Source organism: Oenanthe melanoleuca, chromosome 1A (genome assembly GCF_029582105.1).
Source record: "Oenanthe melanoleuca isolate GR-GAL-2019-014 chromosome 1A, OMel1.0, whole genome shotgun sequence".
NCBI classification, from domain to species: Eukaryota; Metazoa; Chordata; class Aves; order Passeriformes; family Muscicapidae; genus Oenanthe; species Oenanthe melanoleuca.
The window spans coordinates 51,174,932-51,197,679 of record NC_079334.1 but is presented as its reverse complement, the minus strand read 5'-3'; the positions used below and the strand labels follow the sequence as shown (position 1 = coordinate 51,197,679).

Sequence of the window (22,748 nt, the reverse complement as noted above, 5' to 3'; positions counted from 1 at the left end):
TGACTTCCCTGCTAAAGACCTGTGATTGACACTAGGAACCTGCAGATCTCTTTCCTTGTCCTCAGACTGTGCATTACAGTGTGCCTTTTTTGTTCCTTGAGTAGTCTCTCTCTGTGCTCAGTGATCAGGTCTGCTTCTTCAGAAGGAGCTGTGTGTAGGCTCTCTAAGCTTATTAATATACACTGAAAGTGGGGCACCATGGTAACTCCTGCCTTTGAAGCCCTAGTGGTTTTGCTGTGTTCAGTTGTCAGCTTCTAAAGTGGGAAGGGAGAAAATCCAGTTGAACTGACTAAAGGCAAGTGATCTCTTTTCTTTCCCTTTCCTTCACTGTAGGGGCATTGTTAGGTATCAAGTTTTACAGGTTTATGGAGATTATTTTCCTTATGGAGAGGAAAATTATAGACTGTTTAGGTGTAATGCCCAATTGTTTTTATTCATTAGTTTGTCTGTGTTGACCTTTAAAAGCGTAACAGATACTGAGAAAACTTGCCTTTCTTTCAGTAAAGATGATGTGGAGAAATGCAAACAGAAGGATTTACTGGAACAGATGATGGCAGAAATGATTGGAGAATTCCCTGATCTTCATCGAACGATTGTCTCTGAACGAGATATTTACTTGACCTACATGCTGAAGCAAGCAGCAAAGCAGATAGAGCTACCTCGAGCTTCAGAAAGTAATTGTTTTAAAGCAGAGATTATAACCAGCAAGTGTTCTTTGTGTACTGCTCCAAAATTCAGATCTCAGGAAATCTGGGATGTTCTGTTCATGAATGCCATGTGTCACATAAGATACAATGCTTGAAAAATTGAAAAGGGGTTATTAATCTTCTGTTGAAACCACCTAGAGCAGTAGACTCTCAATTATGCTTCACCTCTCATTGTGCTATTTAAAACTGGAAAGTACTAATTAGCCAGGCAACTATTTCAAAAGGCAGGGATCTTGTATGACAGCACAGTATGGGACAGTCGTGTCTTGCTTGCCCCTCATTGTTGTCACTGGCTGCTGAGAGACTCATTTCTTGATAAGTTAATTCTCTGATTTCAGTACTCTTCATAGGTTTTTTTTATAATTATAAATTGGGCTATTAGGAACTTTGGTGATCTGGCAGTAATAATCATATGTGACTCTGCTGTTTCAGCAAAATATAAGCATATAGAAAAATAGTATTTGTCTAATCTTATAAGTATTCTGCTGACATATGTAATCTGCATGCCCTTCCTATAGATAAGCATACTGAAGTATGTTACCTCTTACTTAATATCTTAAGAAGATAGTTTTTGTCATCAGTTTAGTGCAGAACTTCTGTTGTAGTTGCAGTTCTGACTTAAAGCAACCCTAGAATAGACTGAGAAAAAGAAAATTTAGAAAAACCAATTGGTAAATGTGTAATAGTTCTAGTGTTTTTAATACAGTTTTGTTCCACTTTGAGGTGGGCTGCTCTTCACAGTTTTACTTTTTTTTCTGGAAAAGTCAAGGGTGGATATTTAAAGCAAAACAGTGGAACTTGTATTTTATATTTATGTATTATGTAGAATTTTCCCTATAGGAAAGCAGCCTGATCATTATTCCTTAGAAAGTTTTTTGTGAGTTATTTTTGTTGTGCCATGGTGCTATATTTTTCATTGGAGAAAACTTCCAGAAACCACATTTTGGATGTTGTGAAATTTGGTAGGTGGGAGATGAGGGTGAGAGCTGGCATGTGTTGCTTTGGTCTGATGGTAGCTGGCTTAGCTTCTGGATGTTACTGGCCTGGGTTTGCTGTTGCTGAGGCTCGGTCTGGACCAGGGAACTTCACAGGGACAGGTGTGGTCTCAAGTGTTTTTCTACGATTGTGAGCCCAAACCTTGTTACACTTTGTGTGTCAAGTGCCTCTGTCTAAAGTGGCAGAGAAAGTTCTCTATTCAGGAGATGGCAAAGACCAGGGGTGTCCTCATAAGCAGTACAGAAATATGACCTACACAGAGAAGGAAAGAAGTTAATGTAGCTTGTATCTGCTGAGCCTGTCACCTTGAGGGTAAAATATGAGCACTGGCCAGGTCTATTTATTAAATAAATGATTCCTAAAAATACAGAAACCGTGCTGACTTTTTCAGACTTTCAATGAAAGAGGCAGAAGGTGAGATGAGTATGTAACAACAGGGTTTCTATATCTGGCAGTAAAAGAAAAATAATTTTTGTAGTCTCACACATTGCCTATTTATTTACAGCTTGAAATTAGTTATTTTACAGATATATTCCTTTCTCTTTTCTCAGATGAACCTAGAAAATACATCCCAGCTGTTGTAGTTGGTGTTGTTGGCATGGGTCATGTACCTGGAATTGAAAAGAACTGGAATTCTGACTTAAAGATCCAGGAAATAATGAGGTAACAGTTTCTCCTGCTAAAATCCAGCAGTTTCTCTGGAGTCTTTTTGGTTGGTTGTCACAGCTTCAAGAAGCATCTCTACTGTCATCCCTGCCCTGTCAGCTCACTGGCTTGCTGTGCAGTGCTTGCAGATTGTGCTTACAGCAAAGAAAAAGAAAATATGGAAGGAAAAAATAAGTAGTTGAATATGGAGGAAAATAGAGATGAGAATATGCCCTTGTCTAGAAAGAAAATTAATTGGTCCTAATTTAAGTCTTCTAAAATGAAAATTCAAATGAGAGCTGTAGAAGATGGTGAAAACAGAACAAGGCTTAGTCTAACTTAGAAAAATATAAATAATTGGATTTAAAACTTTTGTCAGGACACTGCTGGCTCTGGCAAGTTTAGTGTCGCAGTTGCTTGTACTCTGTTTTTAAGTGTATATCTAAGTAATTGCTTGGTTTAATGTGTATACCTAACTAATTATGAGCTGTTTTAAGCCATGTATCTGGTGAACTCTTGCTTCAAAGTACCTATTAAAATAAATGCATGTGCTTTGTAAAAGACAATTGAAGAACCAAAGTGTTCAGACTATGTCTATCACATAAAGCTGCAAAGGTCAGGACTTCAGAAATACAGGAGAGATTATAATACAACCTAGTAATATTGGTCTGTGGTGCTTTAGGATTATAGAGTCTTTCAAATATTCACACTTTCCTTATCACATCCTTTTATTGTGTTTATGTAACGACCTCACCCATCTCTTCAGAGGCTATGAAAACCAGAAGAGACTGACATCCACGTAAATGGTATATTTTGACATGTAAAATACAATTTAGAGAAACTTTTGTTGTGTAGATTCAAGAATGCAAAGTACAGAAGCTCTGCCTGGCCATTTATAACTATATTGTAAAGCTAAGCCTCACCTGGAGTCACAAACTAGATGTCCATATTCCTCTGCATCCTCGTAGATAACCTGTACAATGAGGTTGTCCAAATCCATGTTGTGTGGTGGCTGTTGGTTGCATCATTGACAGCACAGAATTGAATAGCCCAAAGACCAAATGCATGTCTTCAAGCCTGCATAGAAGGTCTTTCTCCTCAAAGTTTAGGCTCTGACTTGATTGTCTTTACTATGCCGGTGCCATAACTGATCAGAAGAGTTACTAGTATCTTTCAGAAGACATTAATATTGCATTAACTTGATTTTCTGAAGTAATAAGAAGCAAATGGCATTCATAAGAGTGCTGTATTTGCAACTTACTTTTCATTAAACTTTTTTGCCCCTCATGCTGTTTTTCTAATTTTTTAGTTCATGCGTTGAGCATGACTCCAAGCAGACTTTACTGTCTGCCACAGAATATTTTGAGTTGGAAGGAGTGTACAAGGATTGACTCCAACTCCTAAGTGAATGGCCCATACAAGGATGGAAGCCATGACCTGGGCATTATTAGCACCCTGACCTGACTTTTTTTAAATTGTGGTGAATTATTAGAATTGAGAGAGTAGGTAGGGAAGGGTACAACAATATGTAAAAGATGCCTTTACACCTTTTTCTTTTTTTTTTTTTTAATACATATGCTTTTCTTAAACTCTCCTGTATATATTACTGTAATGTGCAAAGTCTTATCAGTGATAACTTTTCCCTAGTTTGAGCACATGGAACTAAACTCAGTCTAGTTGTATCCTAATCTCAGCACATCTAACCTAGTTTGAGAGCACCCAGTGTTTTTGCACTATTGTAACTGATTACTTCTGAATACATTTGAAACTTTTTGTGGATATAAATAAATAATAACTTGAGGCTCCTTTGAAACAATATGTGGAAACTTCTGAGTTGCCTGTGAGAGGATGATGAGTTTCTGTGGGTGCAGGGCCAGCTGAGCTGCTGCAGAGCCTGTTAGTGATGGTGCAGGGCTGCAGGTGCATGTCACTGTGCTCTCAAAGTCAGCTTTATTGGGGAGGTGGTACTAACTGTTCATATGCCAACAGTGAGAGTGCTTGAAGGTTGGGGGGTAGACCTGGTCTACTTGTTGTCCTCTGCCTCCTGGCTCGGGTGGCCAGTGCAGAGACTTCCAAGCAGCTCTGTGAAAATCACAATATTCTCTTCTAGTATTCTTTAAGAAGTGTGGATATTGACAGCTATTTTGATGGGGTGATGGACAAGTAAAGGTTCCTAGCCATTAAGAGTGACATAATGCATAAGTAGAAAAGGCTTTGTTAGTGTTTATTAATTTTTATTGTTACTTAATTATATGTAGCCCTTGAACATTAAAGACTCCATTGTTCATTCAAGATGCATCTGTTATCTGAAAAATTCCTGCACTATGGGGAGGAGGGAGAGAAAAGATCCTTTTTTTTAATTGGAAAATGCCTTCTGTTTCCAGCTATTCAAATATTAATATTGCTTTCTATCTTTTTCAGTGTGCCTCCTCCATCAGCTTCAAGTAAGATTTTCAAATTTGTTTTAAAAGCAACAGTTTTTGGACTGCTGGGATATGGCTGCTATCGAATAGGTCACAGGACAGTTCAGTTTGTTCTCTCAATGCCAGCAACACAGAGCTATCTTCAGAGGCTGACAGACGTGCCTCAGCAATGAACATGGAGTGGAGGCTCTGTGTGAAGAAGGTGGCTGAAGAAAGGGTGATGGAGGCAACGCGTGAGCTGGACTGAAGGATGAGGATTCTAGTCAGAGCTGATTGAAGCTGAGCAACACTCAATCACTACATAATAAAATATTTTATACACCAGCTATGATCTAATCAATAGTTTGAATCTTGATAGGTGTGTTGCATGAAACCAGATGATTCCAGATTGAGGTAAAAGAAATGTGTATGCAATTATATATATATTATATATGCATACTATATAATATATATATATATAACTGATGATGTAGTACAGGCAGCTTAAAGGGTGTGTGTTCATGGCTCCTTTTCCAGAGGAAAGAACAACGCAAAGTAACCTATTGGGCTGCATCTCCTCTGAAGTTCAGGGACACTTGAGTGATTCTTTGCTTTTTTTCTTAGGTATAATAATACCAAGTGTTTGTTTCTGGTGCCAGACACTTTTACACATAATTTAAAAGGACATCTTCTCAATGTGTTTTATACCTAAAACATTTAGGCTTTTTTTAAACTTAAGAGCTTTCCAGAAATTTCATAATTGTACAGGCTGTCATACGTACACGGCTCAAATTTTTTACAAGCCTTACTGAAGAACAGGAATGTTGCCTTTAGATTGCATCCCTTGTTACTACCACCAGTTGAATTTGTCTTTCTCCTGCATAGAGAAGACATAGCCACCCCATCAGAATGCAATGTGGTTTGTGTCAGATGTTTACAGGACGGTCTGTTCCTTTAGATTAGCTTATTTAAAAACTGTATTATTTAGCCAAATCCTGCTGGTTTCAGTATTGTAAATTTAAGAGACTAGAACTACTGTACAACTTTTGTTTCTCAGATCTTTCATATTTGGCATAAAAAGCCTGGAATTAACCTGCCCCTTGTTTTTGCTACATGAAAATATTTTATTTATCAATGTAATTTCTCGGTGGATGGTATATTTTAATTTAATAGGAAAGCAGTGTTCAATTTAGTTTTTCAACCAACTGTAGCATTTTATTTGGATTACCTGCTTACTATTTATACATAGAATTATGGGTACTACAGACTGCTGTTACTTGCTTTTTTAATTATCTGGAACACTCATCCATCATCAATTTGTTTCTTTTTAAATCCTAGGTTCATATTTCACTGGAATTTTTTGGTACCTTCCCTTTTTACAGGATTGTCAGTGATTGTAAAATGCCCTTGGCAATCAGCTAGTCCTAGGTCAACAACACAGATAACATTGTCATATCAAAGTTAACCTGATGTATTTGAATGGAAGAGTCCCATTTGCTCCTCAGGGTCGCATACAGTTGCTCATTGCTTAAAGTAAGATTTTTATTTGTGTTAATTTCTTTTGGGAACCAGTATGTGAGGCAGGAGGAGGAAAAGGGATGTGTTTTGTGTTTCTCTGTGTTTTTTCAGTTGGTTCAATAAAATCCAGAAACCACTTTTAATAGGGTATATTTCCAAAGGGTTGTGTTGGAAATGGTTCCATACAGTCTTTTGTTTGCTGAAAGTATGTACATCTATCTTCTGTACAGTGTAGTCTTTTTTGATCTTTTAAAATTAAGGGTCTGATGCTCCTCTCTATGATGGCATTAACTTTGCTGGGAGCTGGTCTGTCCGTGCAACCTGATGCTTTTCTGCCTTGCTCTTTGGAAATTTTATTTTCCAGTTCAGTTCCAGTGCAGCAAATTAATAAAGTGCATGTTTATCTTTAATCTTACTGAATCTAACCCAATTCTGCAGAGCTCTTAAGATGATGCTAGGTGCTTTTCTGTGTCTGGACCTTACAGGTGTCCAGGGAATAAACCTTAGCAAATGAGAATGACAGCAATTCATGCTCCTAGGACACAAAGCATAAATGATAATACAGAAAACAGTGGGGTGGGTCCTGTTATTTTCTATTTATTAGTGCTTAAGAAACCACCAGCCATCTCTAGCAAGAGGAAAAGCAGCATTTGTAAACTATTTATAGAAGAGTAGAGTGACTGCCTAAATTTTGATTCCCATTTTTTTTAAAAAAAATTAATGTACTGTTTACAATTAAGCAGTCCTGTTTGAATAATTCTATTACATTTTATGTACATTTTAAAAAGATGAGAGCAAAAGCTTAAGCTCACTCTTCTCCTGGCTTTACTGATGTACCAAAATGATATTCTGTTGGTTATTTTCTTGAAAATATTTAGCTGCTAGAATTAAATATATGGATTTTTTGCTTTAAGTTATCTACAGATTTTTAAAGTATCTGCAGGTATTTCAAAAGCTCTGTAGATCTTTGATATCTGTGCTCAGGTAATTTTACACAAAGGAAAACAAATCTAAGGTAAATTTTAGATAGGAGCCTTAATCTTGGTTGGGACTAATGCTAAATGATTGTCATGGAGCATTCTTGCAGACTTGATGTTTTATACTTTTTAGCCAAAAGTGATTAACATCTAAGGTGTCCATTCATTATTCAGTTATTCTCTGTCAGTACCTTAAGTCTATTGTTTCAATTTTTTTTTTTTTTTACAAAGCATATCAGCAGATTCTTCAGGGGACCTCTTTGTGGATGAAGAATTTGCGGTTTATCTTCCCACTGTTGCAAATTGGCAGATCATATGCATGCATTGTTTATTCAGTAGCACTGGAAAATGATGAATTTGCAGAACTAACAATTCTATGAATCCATACACAGATTCTTGATGTTGTATATTCAATGTGTTGTACTGTTTATATAACATAAATCCGTGTTTTAGGTCCATTCTTTTCTGTTCTAGTCAGTCCTTTCAGTGTTAACAGCATCCTGTAAAATTTAAGTGTATGTTGAATTGTCCCAGCCCCACCTCAACCTTATGAAGCCATATTGTATTTTTTTGGTGACATGTACATCTGTTTTATGCATTTGTACATGTGATGTAAATTTGAAGTATTTCTAACAATGTGTGCCTTTAAAGTGATTTAAAGTAAACAGCAGTATGTTCTAATTATATACAAAATAAAATATTTTAACCATCGTTTCTGTCAAAGGTATTTATTTTCCTAATTAACCAGTATTTTTATTGAGAGCAAGCACTGGTTAGCTAGATCTAGTACAGGATAATGCCACCATCTAACACATTTGTCTGGAGAACATTAGTTGAACTGACAAACTCCTGCTGAGAGGCATCTTAGTGTAATGCTGAAGCAGTAGTTTCTCTACCTACCACATGTAACTGGTTAAGAGGAAAAGGAGTTTCCCTGTCCTGCTGAACACATGGGGAGACTGCTGAACGTGAGAAAGTAAATTCAAGAGTCCAGAGTTAGGCGTGGTGAGTTGATTTTGTTGTTGCTTTTCATGTCTCCAGTGCTCAGTCTTGCAAGGAGCTGACAGCTATAGTCCCTGTCTAGCAAAGCACTCCAATATTGGCTTCACATCAGGCACAGTAATTTGTGCTTAAAGTGCTATCATCCATGCAGGAAATAAGTGCAAAAGATGTTGAATGAGTGGCAAAGAGCTTAATCTTTCAAATTGACACAGGTAAATCAATATGACCATTGCTTAAAAGTATTAATACAAAGAACCTGTATTCATGTATATGGTAAGCTGCATTCCATACAGATAATGTACCATCTATTTGTACCCTTTGTCAATCAGTGGTTTTTTGATTGTTTGTAAAGCAAAATGCCTTTGATCAGGCAAAGTTCCCTCCAGTTGCAATTGGAGCTGTGGCTGCAAAGAATTGCTGGTTAAACCATTTAGGTGGAAGAACAAGCTTTGAATACTGTAGTCCTGTAGTGTCCCTGGGAGTGGCAGAGGACATGGCACAGCAGCTCTGCTCTGGAGCAGTGCTCTGCCAGACAGCCTCAGGTGGCACCTGGCAGCTGCCTGCTTTGGGAGTGCATCGTTCACCAGCATTACATTGCACACTGCTGGCCCCTGTCATGTTTGAGGTGTCTTTTCTATACTAAATATTGAAGGAAATTTTAAAATTGACTTTTTGAGGTGCATTAAAATGTCTATGTTTCCATTGGAAGCTGTATTTCTGTGTGTATTGTAAAACATCTAAAAAACTGAGAAATATATCCAGTTACCTCAAAGTGCCAGGCAGTGGGAGCTACACATGGAAATGAAACAGCACATTATGACTTGTGTAACTCTAAGAGACTCGTGTATGTATTTCCCTGTTTCTTTTTAAAGTGGAAATAAACTTTAATTTTACACTTGAGTGTTTTAAGACTGACATTTTTGTGGTAGCTTTTAAGTGAAAGGTGGGAGAAGGGTCACTGATATGGTTGGACTGATGGACAGACTTCAGCAGGGTGCTGAGCCCATGCTGTGGAGATGCACATGGAAAACATCAAGCAGGGGACAAAAGTAGCTCCAAAGATACACAGCGGAAATCAGTCTACTGACTCTTCGGGTGAAAAAATGCACCAGCTGCATATGTCCTCGCACCAGCAGGACTCCTGTGTCCATGTGTATGTGAGAACCCCAGAACAGCTGAAGCAGCTATTCTGTTCAGCAGCTCCCCGCCGGAGAAGCTGCCTGGGGGTTGTGTAATTATCCCCTCCCTTGTCGCTTGCCTTGTGCCTGCTGCAGAATGGAGCTTTCTGTATTCCAGGGAGGCAACAGCAGCAAAGATAGGGCTACCCCTTACCCTCTCTGCCAGCACAGAAAAGGCTGGGAGCTGGGGGGAGTGTGCTCGTTTCCATCACAAAACCTCGTCATTTGAGTCCTGACACCTGGCCTGGCTCTGGCTTCTCCTTGGTAGCTCCCTGCTGGGGGTCACTGTGCTGCAGTGAGCAAACACTTGCTTTTGCTTGTTGGATGTTTTGTCTGTCGGTTTGTGTAGTATGACACGGAAAAGCTTTAGTGATGATAGGGGCAGAGGGAAAGATGCACACAGCTACTTTCACACTTGCCTTATCCAAGACACTCGGTACTTGTGTATCATGACTAATGCATGAGGAAGAGTGGGAAGGATCAGACTTTAAAAAAAAAAAAAAGTTTGTACAAGTGCAGCAGGGCTCTGGGTGTGCATCACCTGCCACCGGGCAGCCCCTCTCCCTGCATCACCATGTTGTCTCTGTTATGGTTACACTCCAATTCTTTAGAGCTGAGACTCATCTTTGCGTTTAGCTGGAAAGTACAATAGTAATAACTTAGTGCCATCTACTGTCTGCAGATGGCTTACCCGAGATGTCCGGGATAACTGGAGGCATCCACTGGACCCTTCAGAGAAAGCAAGTGTGCAGAGCTTGGAGAGGTTTGGTCTCGACCCACCACTGCGGTAGCTGCTATTAATTGAAATAACACTAAACAGGAGCATTCTGAGTACCGACCTGTGGCATACATTCGTTTATCTTTTTTTTTCTCGTGGGTCCAGCACGCCCGCGATCTGCTGGTGCCTGGTGCCGCCCGCCCCTCGCACCGCCTCCGAGCGGGCTGAGCCGCTCCGCCCGGGGCCGAGCGTTATCCGCCGGGGGACAAGAGCTATCCGCCGGGCCCAGCCCCACTGCCGGCTCCCCGCTCCCCTTTCCCCGGGCAGGGCGGCCCATGGGCGGGACCCGCCGGGCCCAGCCCCACTGCCGGCTCCCCGCTCCCCTTTCCCCGGGCAGGGCGGCCCATGGGCGGGACCCGCCGGGCCCAGCCCCACTGCCGGCTCCCCGCTCCCCTTTCCCCGGGCAGGGCGGCCCATGGGCGGGACCCGCCGGGCCCAGCCCCACTGCCGGCTCCCCGCTCCCCTTTCCCCGGGCAGGGCGGCCCATGGGCGGGACTCCCCGCGGCCCCACCCCCGGCCCATGGACTCGGTGCTGCGCAGCGCCGGCCGCTTTCCCCCGCGGCTGCTGCGGGCGGCGTGGGACCGGGCGCGGCGTTGCTCCGCGGCCATGCAGCGGCCCGAGGGCGGCGGGGGCTGGCTGGGCGCGCTGCGCTTCGATAACCTGGCTCTGCGCTCGCTGCCCGTGGACGCCTCGGAGGAGAGCGGCCCGCGGACCGTGCCCGGCGCCTGCTTCGCTCGGGTGCGGCCCAGCCCGCTGCAGAGCCCGCGGCTCGTGGCCATGTCGCTGCCGGCGCTGGCGCTGCTGGGGCTGCAGCCGCCCGAGGCCGACCCGGCGGCCGAGGCCGAGGCCGCGCTGTTCTTCAGCGGGAACCGGGTGCCGGCGGGCGCGGAGCCCGCGGCGCACTGCTACTGCGGCCACCAGTTCGGCAGCTTCGCGGGGCAGCTGGGCGACGGCGCCGCCATGTACCTGGGCGAGGTGCTGGGCCCGCGGGGCGAGCGCTGGGAGATGCAGCTCAAGGGCGCCGGCATCACCCCGTTCTCCCGGTAAGGCCCGGCGGTTCGGGAGGAGCAGCGCCCGGCGCCCGGGCTGGCTGGGCCCGTGAGGGGGCACGGGACGCACTTGCCGGCCCGCAGATCGCAGATAGCGAGGGGCTGGTGCTGTGCTGGGGATCGTTCCTGGAGGCAGAGGTCATCTCCTAAGCCCTCGTGGTTGTTTGTTTTTTAACTTTGGCAGCAGCGAGTGTAGTGTTTAAATGCCAGATCCTGAGGTGGCAAGACTTTCTGCTGGAGAACCAGAGTGCAGCTGCATCTCGTTGGGGTGGCACCTTACGTGTGTCCCTGGTTATCCTGGGCGGGTTTCCCCTTCGGGACGATGCAGACTGTGATGACAGTGGGGAGAGCAGTGTGTAATTGCTGCCCACACAGATCGTATTTAAATGTGGGTGTTTGGTTGTGCTGCTGGTCCTTCTCCCCACTCTTCCCAGCAGTGGGACAGAATAGTGGGAAAGTCCCCGAAATGACATACCGACATCCCTGCAAGGGATGGATGTCTTCGGTAGTCACATTAGCCTTTAAATACTTTCAGTATTTCAGGTAATTTTCCCACTTGGACTTTCCGTGTTTTCTGGCTCAGTAACACCTTAGTTTCATATATGCGTCCTCTGAAGGCCTTCTTCAGGTCTGTGAGGATTAAGGAAATCACAGGGAAAATCCCAGGTATGGTGATAGCTTTGTAGATCTGCCCTGGGCAGCTCTCCTGCTTTCCTGTGGCTTTGGAAGTGCTGGGAGTGTGGGCTGAGAGCCACCTGTGTCAGTTCCTGTTGCATAGTATCGATTAAATAATCTAGCTTGTTATCGGTGTTTTGGTGGTTTGTTTTTTTAAGTGTAACTGTTGTGCATGCTCACATTTAGGATCTCGTTTTTAGATTGCTTACATAGAAAGATTCAAAATAATATTTTTCATTATATTTTATTTAATTAAGAGGAAACCACAGACTTAATATGCAATATATAAAATATCTATAGCTGTCCAAAATTTAAAAAAATTTTGAAAGACTATTGCATCAATAAAACCAGCATAGTTAATGATTAGAAGGGATATGTGTACCTGGAAGGTTTTTTCTGTTATGTGTGCTCTTCATTGCAAGAAGTTGTGTCCACCTAATTGATCTTTAACAGAAGTTTGAAGTCCAGCTTTTCTTTTCGCATCTGCCACATTTTTGTATGACCATGGTCAGAGTGTGCTACTTTCTAGGCTTTTATTTCCCTGCTGCTCCAGAGGAGACAGGAGTTGCTGTGAGTAGTCTCCAACCCCTCTGTGTTGTTGTGCAGGCAGGCTGACGGTCGGAAGGTGCTGCGCTCGAGCATTCGGGAGTTCCTGTGCAGCGAGGCCATGTTTCACCTGGGAATACCGACAACACGGGCTGGCACCTGCGTCACCTCCGACTCCACAGTCCTTCGTGACGTGTTCTATGATGGGAATCCAAAGCATGAAAGGTGTACAGTTGTTCTGAGAATAGCCTCTACGTTTATAAGGTAGAAACCTATTTTGTTGATTGGTCTTGTTTTGGTTTTTTTTCCTTTAAAACTAAGCAGTCTTTCAAAATACCATTTTAAGTGTATTTTCTTAACATTACCATTTGTGTGTTTCTTGTGTTCTGAAGGCTTGGAACTTCTTTTGCTGGGCTGTAGGAAGCTGCTTTTCTTGCTCAGCAGATGGGATGGGCTGTCATCTTTGCATTGAGACATAAATACTAGGGTTGCTTGCCTGGTAGAAAGAAGAAGTTCTGCAGACTTAGGAGAAGAGATTTTTCATGTTTATTCCTGTACAAAATACATGATTTTTTTTTTTTTTTTATTTTTTTTTTTTTTTTTTTTTTTTTTTTTTTTGAAGTAGTAGTAGTGGTGGGGGATTACAGCTCTATCCCTAATTTCAGTCCTAATGTAGTACTGTGAAAGTTTGGGTGTACTTTCCCTGCCTGAGAAATGTATGAGGTTCCTGTTCCAGCAGAAGCTATTAGGCATTTCAGGAGGTTGCAGAATATTAGGGGAAGATGAGGGAGGTATAAGGAGTCTGCGCTTTCATATGTATGTGTATATTTGTGTGTTTTCCTGTGTGTTTACATATCTGGGAAACATATCTGGTATGCTTGATGTACAGTATAGTATTTAAAATAAATCTGACTTCTACATATTTGAAGGATACAATTTTTCAGTAGAAGGGGTTGTAAGAAACTGTAATGAGCTAGTGTTTGGAACTGGCAGGGTTGGTCATTTTAGTTACATGTGGATATAGGAGCTTCCTTTCACCAAGTCACTGAGCCTTACCATGTTCAGTGAAGGAGTCTTGCAGGTCTTTTCTCTCAGTCACATGAAGAGCTGGTATTGAGAGATTATGTGCTTTTTTTGCAACAACAGGAAATGTTTTTATTATGTGCAATATCAAATTATGTTAATGTTTGTTATCAGATAATACTCAAATGTGTTTTTATTTTTAATCAGATTTGGCTCTTTTGAAATTTTTAAACCCCCTGATGAATTCACTGGACGCAAGGGTCCCAGTGTTAACAGAAATGATATTCGAATACAGATGCTGGATTATGTGATCAGCACTTTCTACCCAGAAATCCAGGAGGCTTATTCAGACAACACTATTCAGAGGAATGCTGCTTTCTTCAAAGAGGTAAGGATGATCAGATTCTCTTCATAAACCCATACCAGTCATCTTTAGGAACTTCATCTGCAAGCGCAGATGACTGGAGTCAGTTAATACTTTGTATCATTCCATTGTCTGAACTCTTCTTTGAAGAAAGTGCTCTTAATAGACCTGCTTATTGATGAAAGCAGTGTTGATACTGATCTAACCAGTGAAAACAATTTAACTTTCCTAATGGTAAATCATGCTTTCCCTGCTTTGGGGGAGCTTCCAAAGGCTTGTCTCCAATTGCTGGGACTGTCTTATACTGTGAGAGGGGGTTCTGGCTCTGACAGTCAGATCATCAGCTAACAGTCAGAGCCAGAACTTCCTCTCACAGTCTAAGTTGGTGGTGCTGAGACATCACTTGCAAGGCATTGTTTTGTAAAATTCTGAGAATGCTAAGTCTCCTTTTCCAAATTACAAACAGGAATGTTGTCTGCAAATCAGTTTAACTTCAGACTTTAGAACTGAAATGTTTAAGGGCAGTTGAGCACTCTTATAACTGGCCAGCAAACAGGATAATTAAAAAATCCAAGTGTCTAATACTTGACTAGTCTATCTGAAAGCCATTGTGGTGCTTTGAAATCTGAAATGATCTGATATGGACTGAGGGAATGGCTGCAGCATGATGCACTTTCATAACAGATCGATAAGAGGTCAAAAGCCAGACTTGATAGCTGACATTCTGTGGTTTGGTTTCTTCCCTTTTTGTTTTTCTTTTCCACAACCTGTGCGTACTTGCATTCATTCTTCAAAGCAAGCTGTGGCTTGGTTCACCACTGTGTTCCAAAGAATTTAACTGTGCTGGACAAGCCCTTTGTGTGTGAGCAGTTGGGGTTGATGAGGAGAAGTGTGACTTGTCACTCAATGTCCAGCTGATGGCATGTTTGCTTTCTGATGGCACAAAAGTCATGGGACTTGGGGATCTTTGTGGGGGTGTGTGTGGGTGCCCAGTCCTGCCTCTTTCTGCTTTTGGCTGCTTTTCCTGGCCCAGCTACTACTGGTTTCCTTCTCCTTGCTCCAACCCATGTTCCTAGCATCCTTTCCTTGTTTCCCTAGATCTATTTTTTGTTTGTTGTGCTTTTTGTGCCACTGCCTGTCCACACTCCATATCTGTGCTATTATTGCCTCTTCATGTTTTCTCTCTTCCTTAGTGGAGATTTTCAGACTTTTCTCAACCTGAAAATCACCCCAGTCTGCTCTCTAATTGAACAAACACATCCATTAGCAGGGAACTGCTGTCACTTCAACTCTGTCTTGTTTTATCATTCTTCCTGCACTGTGGAAGAAATGGAGAAAAAACTACAAGTGCTTGCATTTCTTGCATTTTTAGACAGCACTGTCTAAAAAGCAGACATAATTATCTGTACTTCTCAAATAATTTGTAGCTGTTGTTTAAATTTAAATGAGCACATCCTTCAGCTGACAGTTTTATTTATAGATACACCATACTCCATACTTGTCTTCTAATTTGGCTAACTGTAGAAAAATGATCAAAAATAATAAAAGTCAGGGGATGCAGAGCTGTCTCTTCATTATCAATGTACCCATCTTTGAGTGGCACCCAAGCTTTAGTGGCTTTTGGGCACTCTCATCAGGGGGATTTCTTTTTACCAGAACCCTGGTGGTGTGTGATGCATCCGTACAAGGACGGCCTTACCACTGGAGTGCTTTCATCCCAACCCTGGTGGCCAGGATTTTTTCATTTTTAAATTTTTCATTTTCTTGGCACAGAGCTGTTGTGCAGGGTGTGCCTCTCTTATTGGTTCACAGCCTGGGTAATCAGTTTTGGACACATGTAGCTCGCTGCTGGCTTCCAGCATGTGCCCCATGAAGCAGCATTCAGGAAAAATGGGTAAAGTGCCTACCATGAGAACATTAGAAAAATTGGAAGTGTGAGATCTCAAGGTGAACCAAAAGGTTCTGTTCCATGCATCATTTGTGGTTTTCACAACCTATGAAGGCAAGATTGGCCTAGTTTTTCTTCTTTACTTGACTGCATGTGTTTTTTAAAAAAAGGTAGAAAAATCCTGGATTTGAACACCAAGGCATTGAAACATTTAATGAAACAGTCTGTAGATTGTTTTTTGAACCTTAATGTAATACAGTTACACTGCAGCATGGCGAAAAAAGGTTTTTTTAATTTCTGTGCATTGTTAGCTTTTTGGGAAGAAGAATGATTTTATCTATGAAAATAATTTGATTTAAAAGTTTTAGTGAATGGCTATGCAAAATTTTTACTTACAGCAGTTTAGTAAAGTATTTGAAACGAGTTTTATTTAAAAACTGTGTTAGCTCCCTGACTTCTAAATTTTTAGTGTTGTAGTTAGGGTAGTTAGTTGTACGTGGGTTAATGTATTTAAATAATTAGGTCTGCTTTAAAATATTATACTGTTTATTTGAAGGATGGGGCACATGCAGTGATTTTAGTCAATTCCATAAAAATACTCCTCAGTTAAGCAATGGAAAATTACTGATGAAGCATACATTTGGTGAAGAATTGCATTTAAATAAAATTGTTGTTCTCTCACTATTTTTATTTAATCTAGTAGCCTTATTTCCAGTCTCAGAACATGGAGATAAATGCTTGTCAGCGCTAAAACCTGTTTGCAGGGAATAGTTTTTAGTGTCAGCCTTTTAACCTCCCTGTAAATCAGCCCTATATGCAACATAAACCAAAAGGCTATGCTTGATTGTGTGATTTTCTGCCTGTAGATACTCTTTTAAATTAGTAATAGGCAAAATAATATATTTGTTTAATGACTAGACTAGTATGGAAGTCTGATGTCAGACAGTTTACTTTCAGTGTTCTGTCTCCAGTGCATTTGAAAGCTGTTCAGTTGACTGGCAGGGCAAGCATGGAAGGAGAGAAGCAGAGGCAAATGGAAATGGGAGGCAGAGAAACGAGGAGTTACTGGCAGGAGGAGAGAGGCAAACTGTCCTTAAGATGTTTGTTGTATGGCATACTGCCAGAATCTGCTCAGTTCAGACTAGGAAATACATGAATGTGTTGGAAATAGGCTGTGATGAGAAATGAACAAACACTTTTCTTTCAGATAACCAAACGGACAGCGAGACTGGTGGCTGAGTGGCAGTGTGTGGGGTTTTGCCATGGCGTGCTGAATACAGATAACATGAGTATAGTTGGACTAACCATTGACTATGGCCCTTTTGGGTTTATGGACAGGTCAGTGTGGCTTCATTGTTTGGAATGTGCATATGTTCTTGTTGTGTAGGACTATCTTGGTGTTTGTAGTTGCTTTAATAGTTTAACACTTAAGTAGATTTTTGAATTATCTCTATGGCAAAGGAGATTAAGGTAGTTCTATTTGTCCTCTAATTCTTCTTGTCAATGTACTGTTAGACTGTTCTTGTAGCCTGTGGCATTGGGAAAAGAATCAAGGAGTATTTTCTTTCAAATTTTTAGTTCCTAGAACAGACAAAAATAATAAAAGTATTACTTGTCACAATATTGGTGTCCAGATAATTAGAAGAGTGCTAACTATTTTTTCTCTTACAGGTATGACCCTGAGCATGTTTGCAATGGTTCTGATAATACAGGGCGCTATGCTTACAACAAACAGCCAGAGATTTGCAAGTGGAACTTGGGGAAACTTGCTGAAGCTTTAGTTCCAGAGCTGCCCTTGGAAACAAGCCAGCTCATCCTGGAAGAGGAATATGATGCAGAATTTGAGAAACACTATTTGCAGAAGATGAGAAAAAAACTAGGCCTAATCCGACTGGAATTAGAAGAAGATAATAAGCTGGTGTCTGAACTGCTTGAAACCATGCATCTCACAGGTTGGTGAACAGTACAGAATGTGCTTATTTAATAGCTTATAAGAACCTATTATCAAATCAAAATACAATTTATATCTTGACCTTACAAGAAAGTGGCCTTGTGCAATTACATTATTATCTGAGAGAAGAGCAAAAATCTGAAAATAATTACCTTATAGTGAGCTGGGGAGTAGTTGTTGTCTTATACAAGGGCCCCTGTCTCACATTTGCACCCTCACTGAGAGAACAGTTTCTTTGCCTCTTTAGAATGGTCACTTGTACTGCTGTAGGAGGAGGTATGGGAACTGCTTTCCTGCTGATTTATTAGTTGCATTACTCATAAAATTCATTTTTGCAGCTGGAGACTTCACAAATATTTTTTACTTGCTGAGTTCATTCTCAGTAGACATTGATCCTTCAAAATTTGAAGATTTCTTAGAAGAGCTTACAAGTCAATGTGCTTCTGTGGAAGAACTGAAAGTTGTTTTTAAACCACAGATGGATCCAAGGTATTACTCTGCTTAAATGCTTTTGACTTTTGCTTTAATTTCATTATAACCATAATGAACTCTGCATGGTGTGTAGTATTTCACTGATTTTAAGATTGGAGATGTCACTTTTAAGTAGATTCATCATGATATACAGCAGTACTTTCAGCAGTTGGTTCTTGAGTTAAAGTTGTCTGAGCTTTTGCTTGGTCTTTTTTTAAATTTCCTTCCTTGTCTCTGCTGACTTGAGGCAAAGAAAGTACCAAATAATGAAGTGATGTGGAAGTATTTTACAGAAGAAGTGGGTTTGAACTACATGCTACTGTGTTCTGCTAGTGTACTGTCAGCAAAAAGTCATTTTCAACTGCCAAAGTTCTGGCCTAAAGATAACCTTTAGGTGGTATAGTCCATGCCCCATTTGTTTGGCAGTCCAGCTGCTCTGAGCATGGAAACATAATAACTCATGTTCAACTGCTGCTTATAGCAGAGACTGCAGCAATTTTTCATTTCTTGGAGATGGGGGAAAAAATAAAAGGCATTTTGGGTATGCTTCTCTCCCTCCCCCTCTTGTTAAGTGCTCCATGAAGGTAATGAACATACCAAATTTTTCAGCTTTTCCTGTGCATTGATAACACAATACAGAGGTAGCTTGTGTGGTAGAGAAAGGACAGTGTTTCTTAAACATTGCATTCAGGACTAGAGAAGCATGAAAAGTAGCTATCAATCATCATTATAGGGATGTGACATTTTGGGTGCATTACTGATTTCGTTTTTAATCCCAGCACTTGGATATCATAGATCTAGGCATGTCAGATGTACATCAGATCTGGATAGTACTTTATGTAAACTCAGAAATCATCTGGCTTATCTCTGCTGACTAAAAATAGGAAAATATAACTTGATATAATGAGTTTTTTGTTTTGAGGCTAAGAGAAGTGTTTCTTCTTTGCTTAAAAATGCATTCTCAGAGGAAATAAAAACACTTTGTATTTTGGTATGCTGCAGCTCTTTGGGTTTTTATTTTACTTTATGCTATGCTGTAGTTATTAATTCAAGAAAAAAATAAAAGCTATAATGGTATTTCAAAATAAGGTGGAGCTATTGCACAGCACCAGCTAACACAATGAAATGTGAAAAGATGCAAATCCTAGTCAAACTTGCAGCAAAATAGTGTGGATATTGTTTGGAATTTATTACCAGAAAGCTGCTCTCAGTCTGTAGTTTTGACTGGCTAACTGAAAAAATTAGTGTTGTCTCATCCAACTTAAATGGAGTATTTTTCGCCATATCATTTAGTTTATTAGTACCGGCAAAAATAGTAGGTGTTAAAGAAATAAAAAAACCCAAACAACAAAACCTGTGAATTCTATATTATCTTGATATCTACATAAGATCAAATTTTTTAAAACAAATTCCTTTCGAAGTTCAAAGGGTTTTGATGAGAATTGTGCAACTAAACCAGTGGTCTTGAAAGTCTACTGTCTGCACTTCATATACCACAGGAACCTGAATTAAACACGCTGAAGAGGGGGAAGAAACAGTAAAATTAGGACCATTTATAATAAAAATTGTTCTGTTAATTACAAATTTCTGTTACTTAACCTCTCTAATGAAATCCTAGTTTGTTGTGAATGTTTTTGTATCTACTTTGATCACAAAGAGATGGTTCTTGACAGGCAGCTCAACTTCAGTCTCTAATGCGTTTGTTCTTTTTGTTCCCAGACAGCTGTCAATGATGCTGATGTTGGCTCAGTCTAATCCTCAGCTGTTTGCATTAATTGGAACAAAAGCTAATATAAATAAGGAATTGGAACGCATCGAACAGTTCTCTAAACTGCAGCAGTTAACAGCAGATGATTTACTTAGCAGAAATAAAGGACACTGGAAGGAATGGCTGGAGAAATACAGGTAAGGTTTCTTGGTATTGATAGCACTATTATATTTCTGCACTTTGAGAATAACGTGCATGTCTCACAGAAGACACTCTGTCTCAAATATAGATTAGGGGATGGGGAGGGCATACAATACAAGAATATTATCTACTGCCATAAACAGTGTCTTTGTTGCTGTGAAAGTTAAGGGCATCTTTTTCTTTTGTTTACTAGATTTTGAGATAGAATGAGGGTGTAGAAATCACCTAGCATCAAATCTAGTATGAAAAGTGCTTCAACAATATTGATGTTGGTTCTGACATAGACTAATTCCAGTTGTGAACTTCTAAGTGCTCAGTAACTACAAGTGACTGACCCCTAAGCATTCTATCTTTTGAATTTTTTTTCCAAAAGAAAAGTCTAAGTGTGAATACAGAAAGCAAGTATTTTTAATCAAAGAGTTAAAACAGAAATCATGGCCAGGAAAAACAAATGTCCAGACTGTTCTAAAGCCTAAAAACTAAAGTGTTAGCAGGAGATTTTTTTGTAAAGAAAACCCCTGAATGGAGCATTAATTTTTTGTACTGTGTGGATTAGGTCAGATCTTTCCTCACCTGGCTGCCTGTGTTCTCCAGCAGGGCTGAAAGCTTTAGCAAGTATTGCTGATAGAAAGTAACTCAAACTGCCTCAGCCATATTGCATCCATCTGCTTTTACCAGAACAGCAAAAGCTTTAACCAAGCAGTACAGAAATACAGGACCTGAATGTGTCAGTTATTGCAGAGCAATGCAGAACAGACTGTATCCCATGTCTTGGTCTGACTTTAGAGAATAGAAAAGCTATGCTGTGCCACTTCCTCAAGCCATGTCAGGATCTGCTGACTGTCTACAGTACTGTGTTTAAACTGAAGTGGTGTTTTATATTCTGCTATCATGCTGCGTTTTATAAACTGAGAGGATTATAGATGATGTAGTATTTTTTAAGAACTGCAAACAAAGTATCTCAAAACAAGAAAATGTGTCAACTTCTGTGTGTGGTTCTTGGTAAAAACCAATTGTTGTCACCTGCTTAATTTCAGAGTCCGTTTGCAAAAAGAAATAGAAAGTGTTGGTAATGCTGATGCCTGGAACACTGAGCGTGTGAAGGTCATGAATTCAAACAATCCAAAATATATCTTGAGAAATTATATTGCCCAGAATGCCATAGAAGCAGCTGAAAATGGGGATTTCTCAGAGGTATGCTATTATTATCTCTCGGCTTTTGTGGATGTGTAGCTGGCAATGACTGACATTATACCAAGCAAAATTTAGTCTGGAATCTTGGGCAGTAAGGGGATTGGGAATTCACTGTTCAGGAGGTCTCTATGGTTTTTGTTGAAACTGTAATTTTAATGACTGCAGTACAAATAATAGAATCAAAACTCTGAATCTGACCTTCACCAGCTTTTGTAGGCTGATCTCAGGATAAAACACACACACTGCTTTTGCTGTCTTGAGAGTAGCTTGGAAGGCAGCTGAGGATTAATTTATACTTGTTCCTTTCTGGAAAGTGTTACCTTTTAAAATTTACAGCTTTCACCTGTGGACTTCAGCATGGAACATACTTACAGAATATGGGAAAATTAATTTATTTTAAGACATTACATAAAAATTTGTATTTAACATTTGTATTTCAAGTTATTTGAGCCTGAGTCCCATACAGATACAAACTCAGCCAGGTACAGTTTTACAGTTGTCATCTTATGTCATTTGTTTATATGTTTAATATTTGGCATGTCTGGAGTTCCTGTATTAAATACAATATATGTGTTCATTATGTTCATCATTCTCACTGTAGGTGAGAAATGTACTGAAACTTTTGGAACATCCATTTCAAGAAGCAGAAGGTTTCCAGGAGGTAAAGGAAGATGCAGAAGAGGAGGGAGCAACTGCTACAGCAGCTGTTTGTTCTCAAGAGAGCAGGAGCAGACAATCATACTGCAGCAAACCTCCACTGTGGGCTTCAGAACTCTGTGTTACGTGATCTTCATAACTGCCTTGTTCTGTTTTTGCTGGGAACTGAAGACTGATCCTCCTTCAGCAGTGAAAAATTCAGCAAGGCAAACATCAAAGTGCTATTAAGTTATTGAAACAACACTACATTTGGATGCATCTGCAGTAGTTTTCAGCTGTGCTTAATTTGAAGCAATTGTGGATCATTGGAACAAACCAGTGACAATCAACAGCTTAAACACATCAGTAATCTAAATGTTTAAAGACTCAAAGTCTTTCCTTTATCCTCACTACATTGCAAGTAAAAAAGCAGTATTTTATGTTGAGGCAGGCTGAACTTCAAACATCCAACTGGAGTTGTTGTTACATGAAGACAAAAATAGCAAGTCAGGAATCTGATCTGTTTTTGTCTGATATCTTAACTAATAGTACTTCTAACACTTATATACTGCTTTCTCTATGCAGAAACTTTTAGTCCTCTTCAATGGAGGAATAGATTCAGTGTTGCTTGTTTGAAGCTTTAATTAAGTAGTTCATTTCTGGTGAACTTTCATATTGGTATTTAATCATTATCAATTTTCTGACAATTTGTGCAGGCTAGAATTTGGGGGAAGCAACTGAATTTTTTTAAGATCAGAATTAAGGGAGATTACATACATTTGCACTTGAACAGTTAGTGGTGAAGTTTTTTCACGTGCAGTATGTTTGCACTCAACAC

At 40.3% G+C, this 22,748-nt stretch overlaps 2 protein-coding genes across 5 annotated transcripts in view; both read left to right on the top strand.

Moving 5' to 3' along the window:
- The window catches only part of TRABD (TraB domain containing), a 31,392-nt gene extending 23,436 nt beyond the window's left edge, over positions 1 to 7,956 (top strand). For all 4 annotated transcript variants that reach the window (XM_056512145.1, XM_056512152.1, XM_056512158.1 and 1 more), the window contains 3 exons: positions 502 to 674; positions 2,255 to 2,366; positions 4,770 to 7,956. In XM_056512145.1, the coding sequence (XP_056368120.1) occupies positions 502 to 674; positions 2,255 to 2,366; positions 4,770 to 4,944 (460 nt within the window). In that variant the 3' untranslated portion in view covers positions 4,945 to 7,956. The remainder of the gene's footprint in view (positions 1 to 501; positions 675 to 2,254; positions 2,367 to 4,769) is intronic.
- A 2,623-nt stretch (positions 7,957 to 10,579) lies between these two features.
- SELENOO (selenoprotein O) lies at positions 10,580 to 22,321 on the top strand. The gene is made up of 9 exons (XM_056482531.1): positions 10,580 to 11,247; positions 12,535 to 12,738; positions 13,705 to 13,885; positions 16,957 to 17,087; positions 17,421 to 17,701; positions 18,039 to 18,189; positions 19,891 to 20,076; positions 21,118 to 21,274; positions 21,876 to 22,321. The coding sequence occupies exons 1-9, from the start codon at positions 10,619 to 10,621 to the stop codon at positions 22,068 to 22,070; spliced, it is 2,115 nt and encodes a 704-aa protein (XP_056338506.1). The 5' UTR covers positions 10,580 to 10,618; the 3' UTR covers positions 22,071 to 22,321.
- The last annotated feature ends 427 nt before the right edge of the window (positions 22,322 to 22,748 follow it).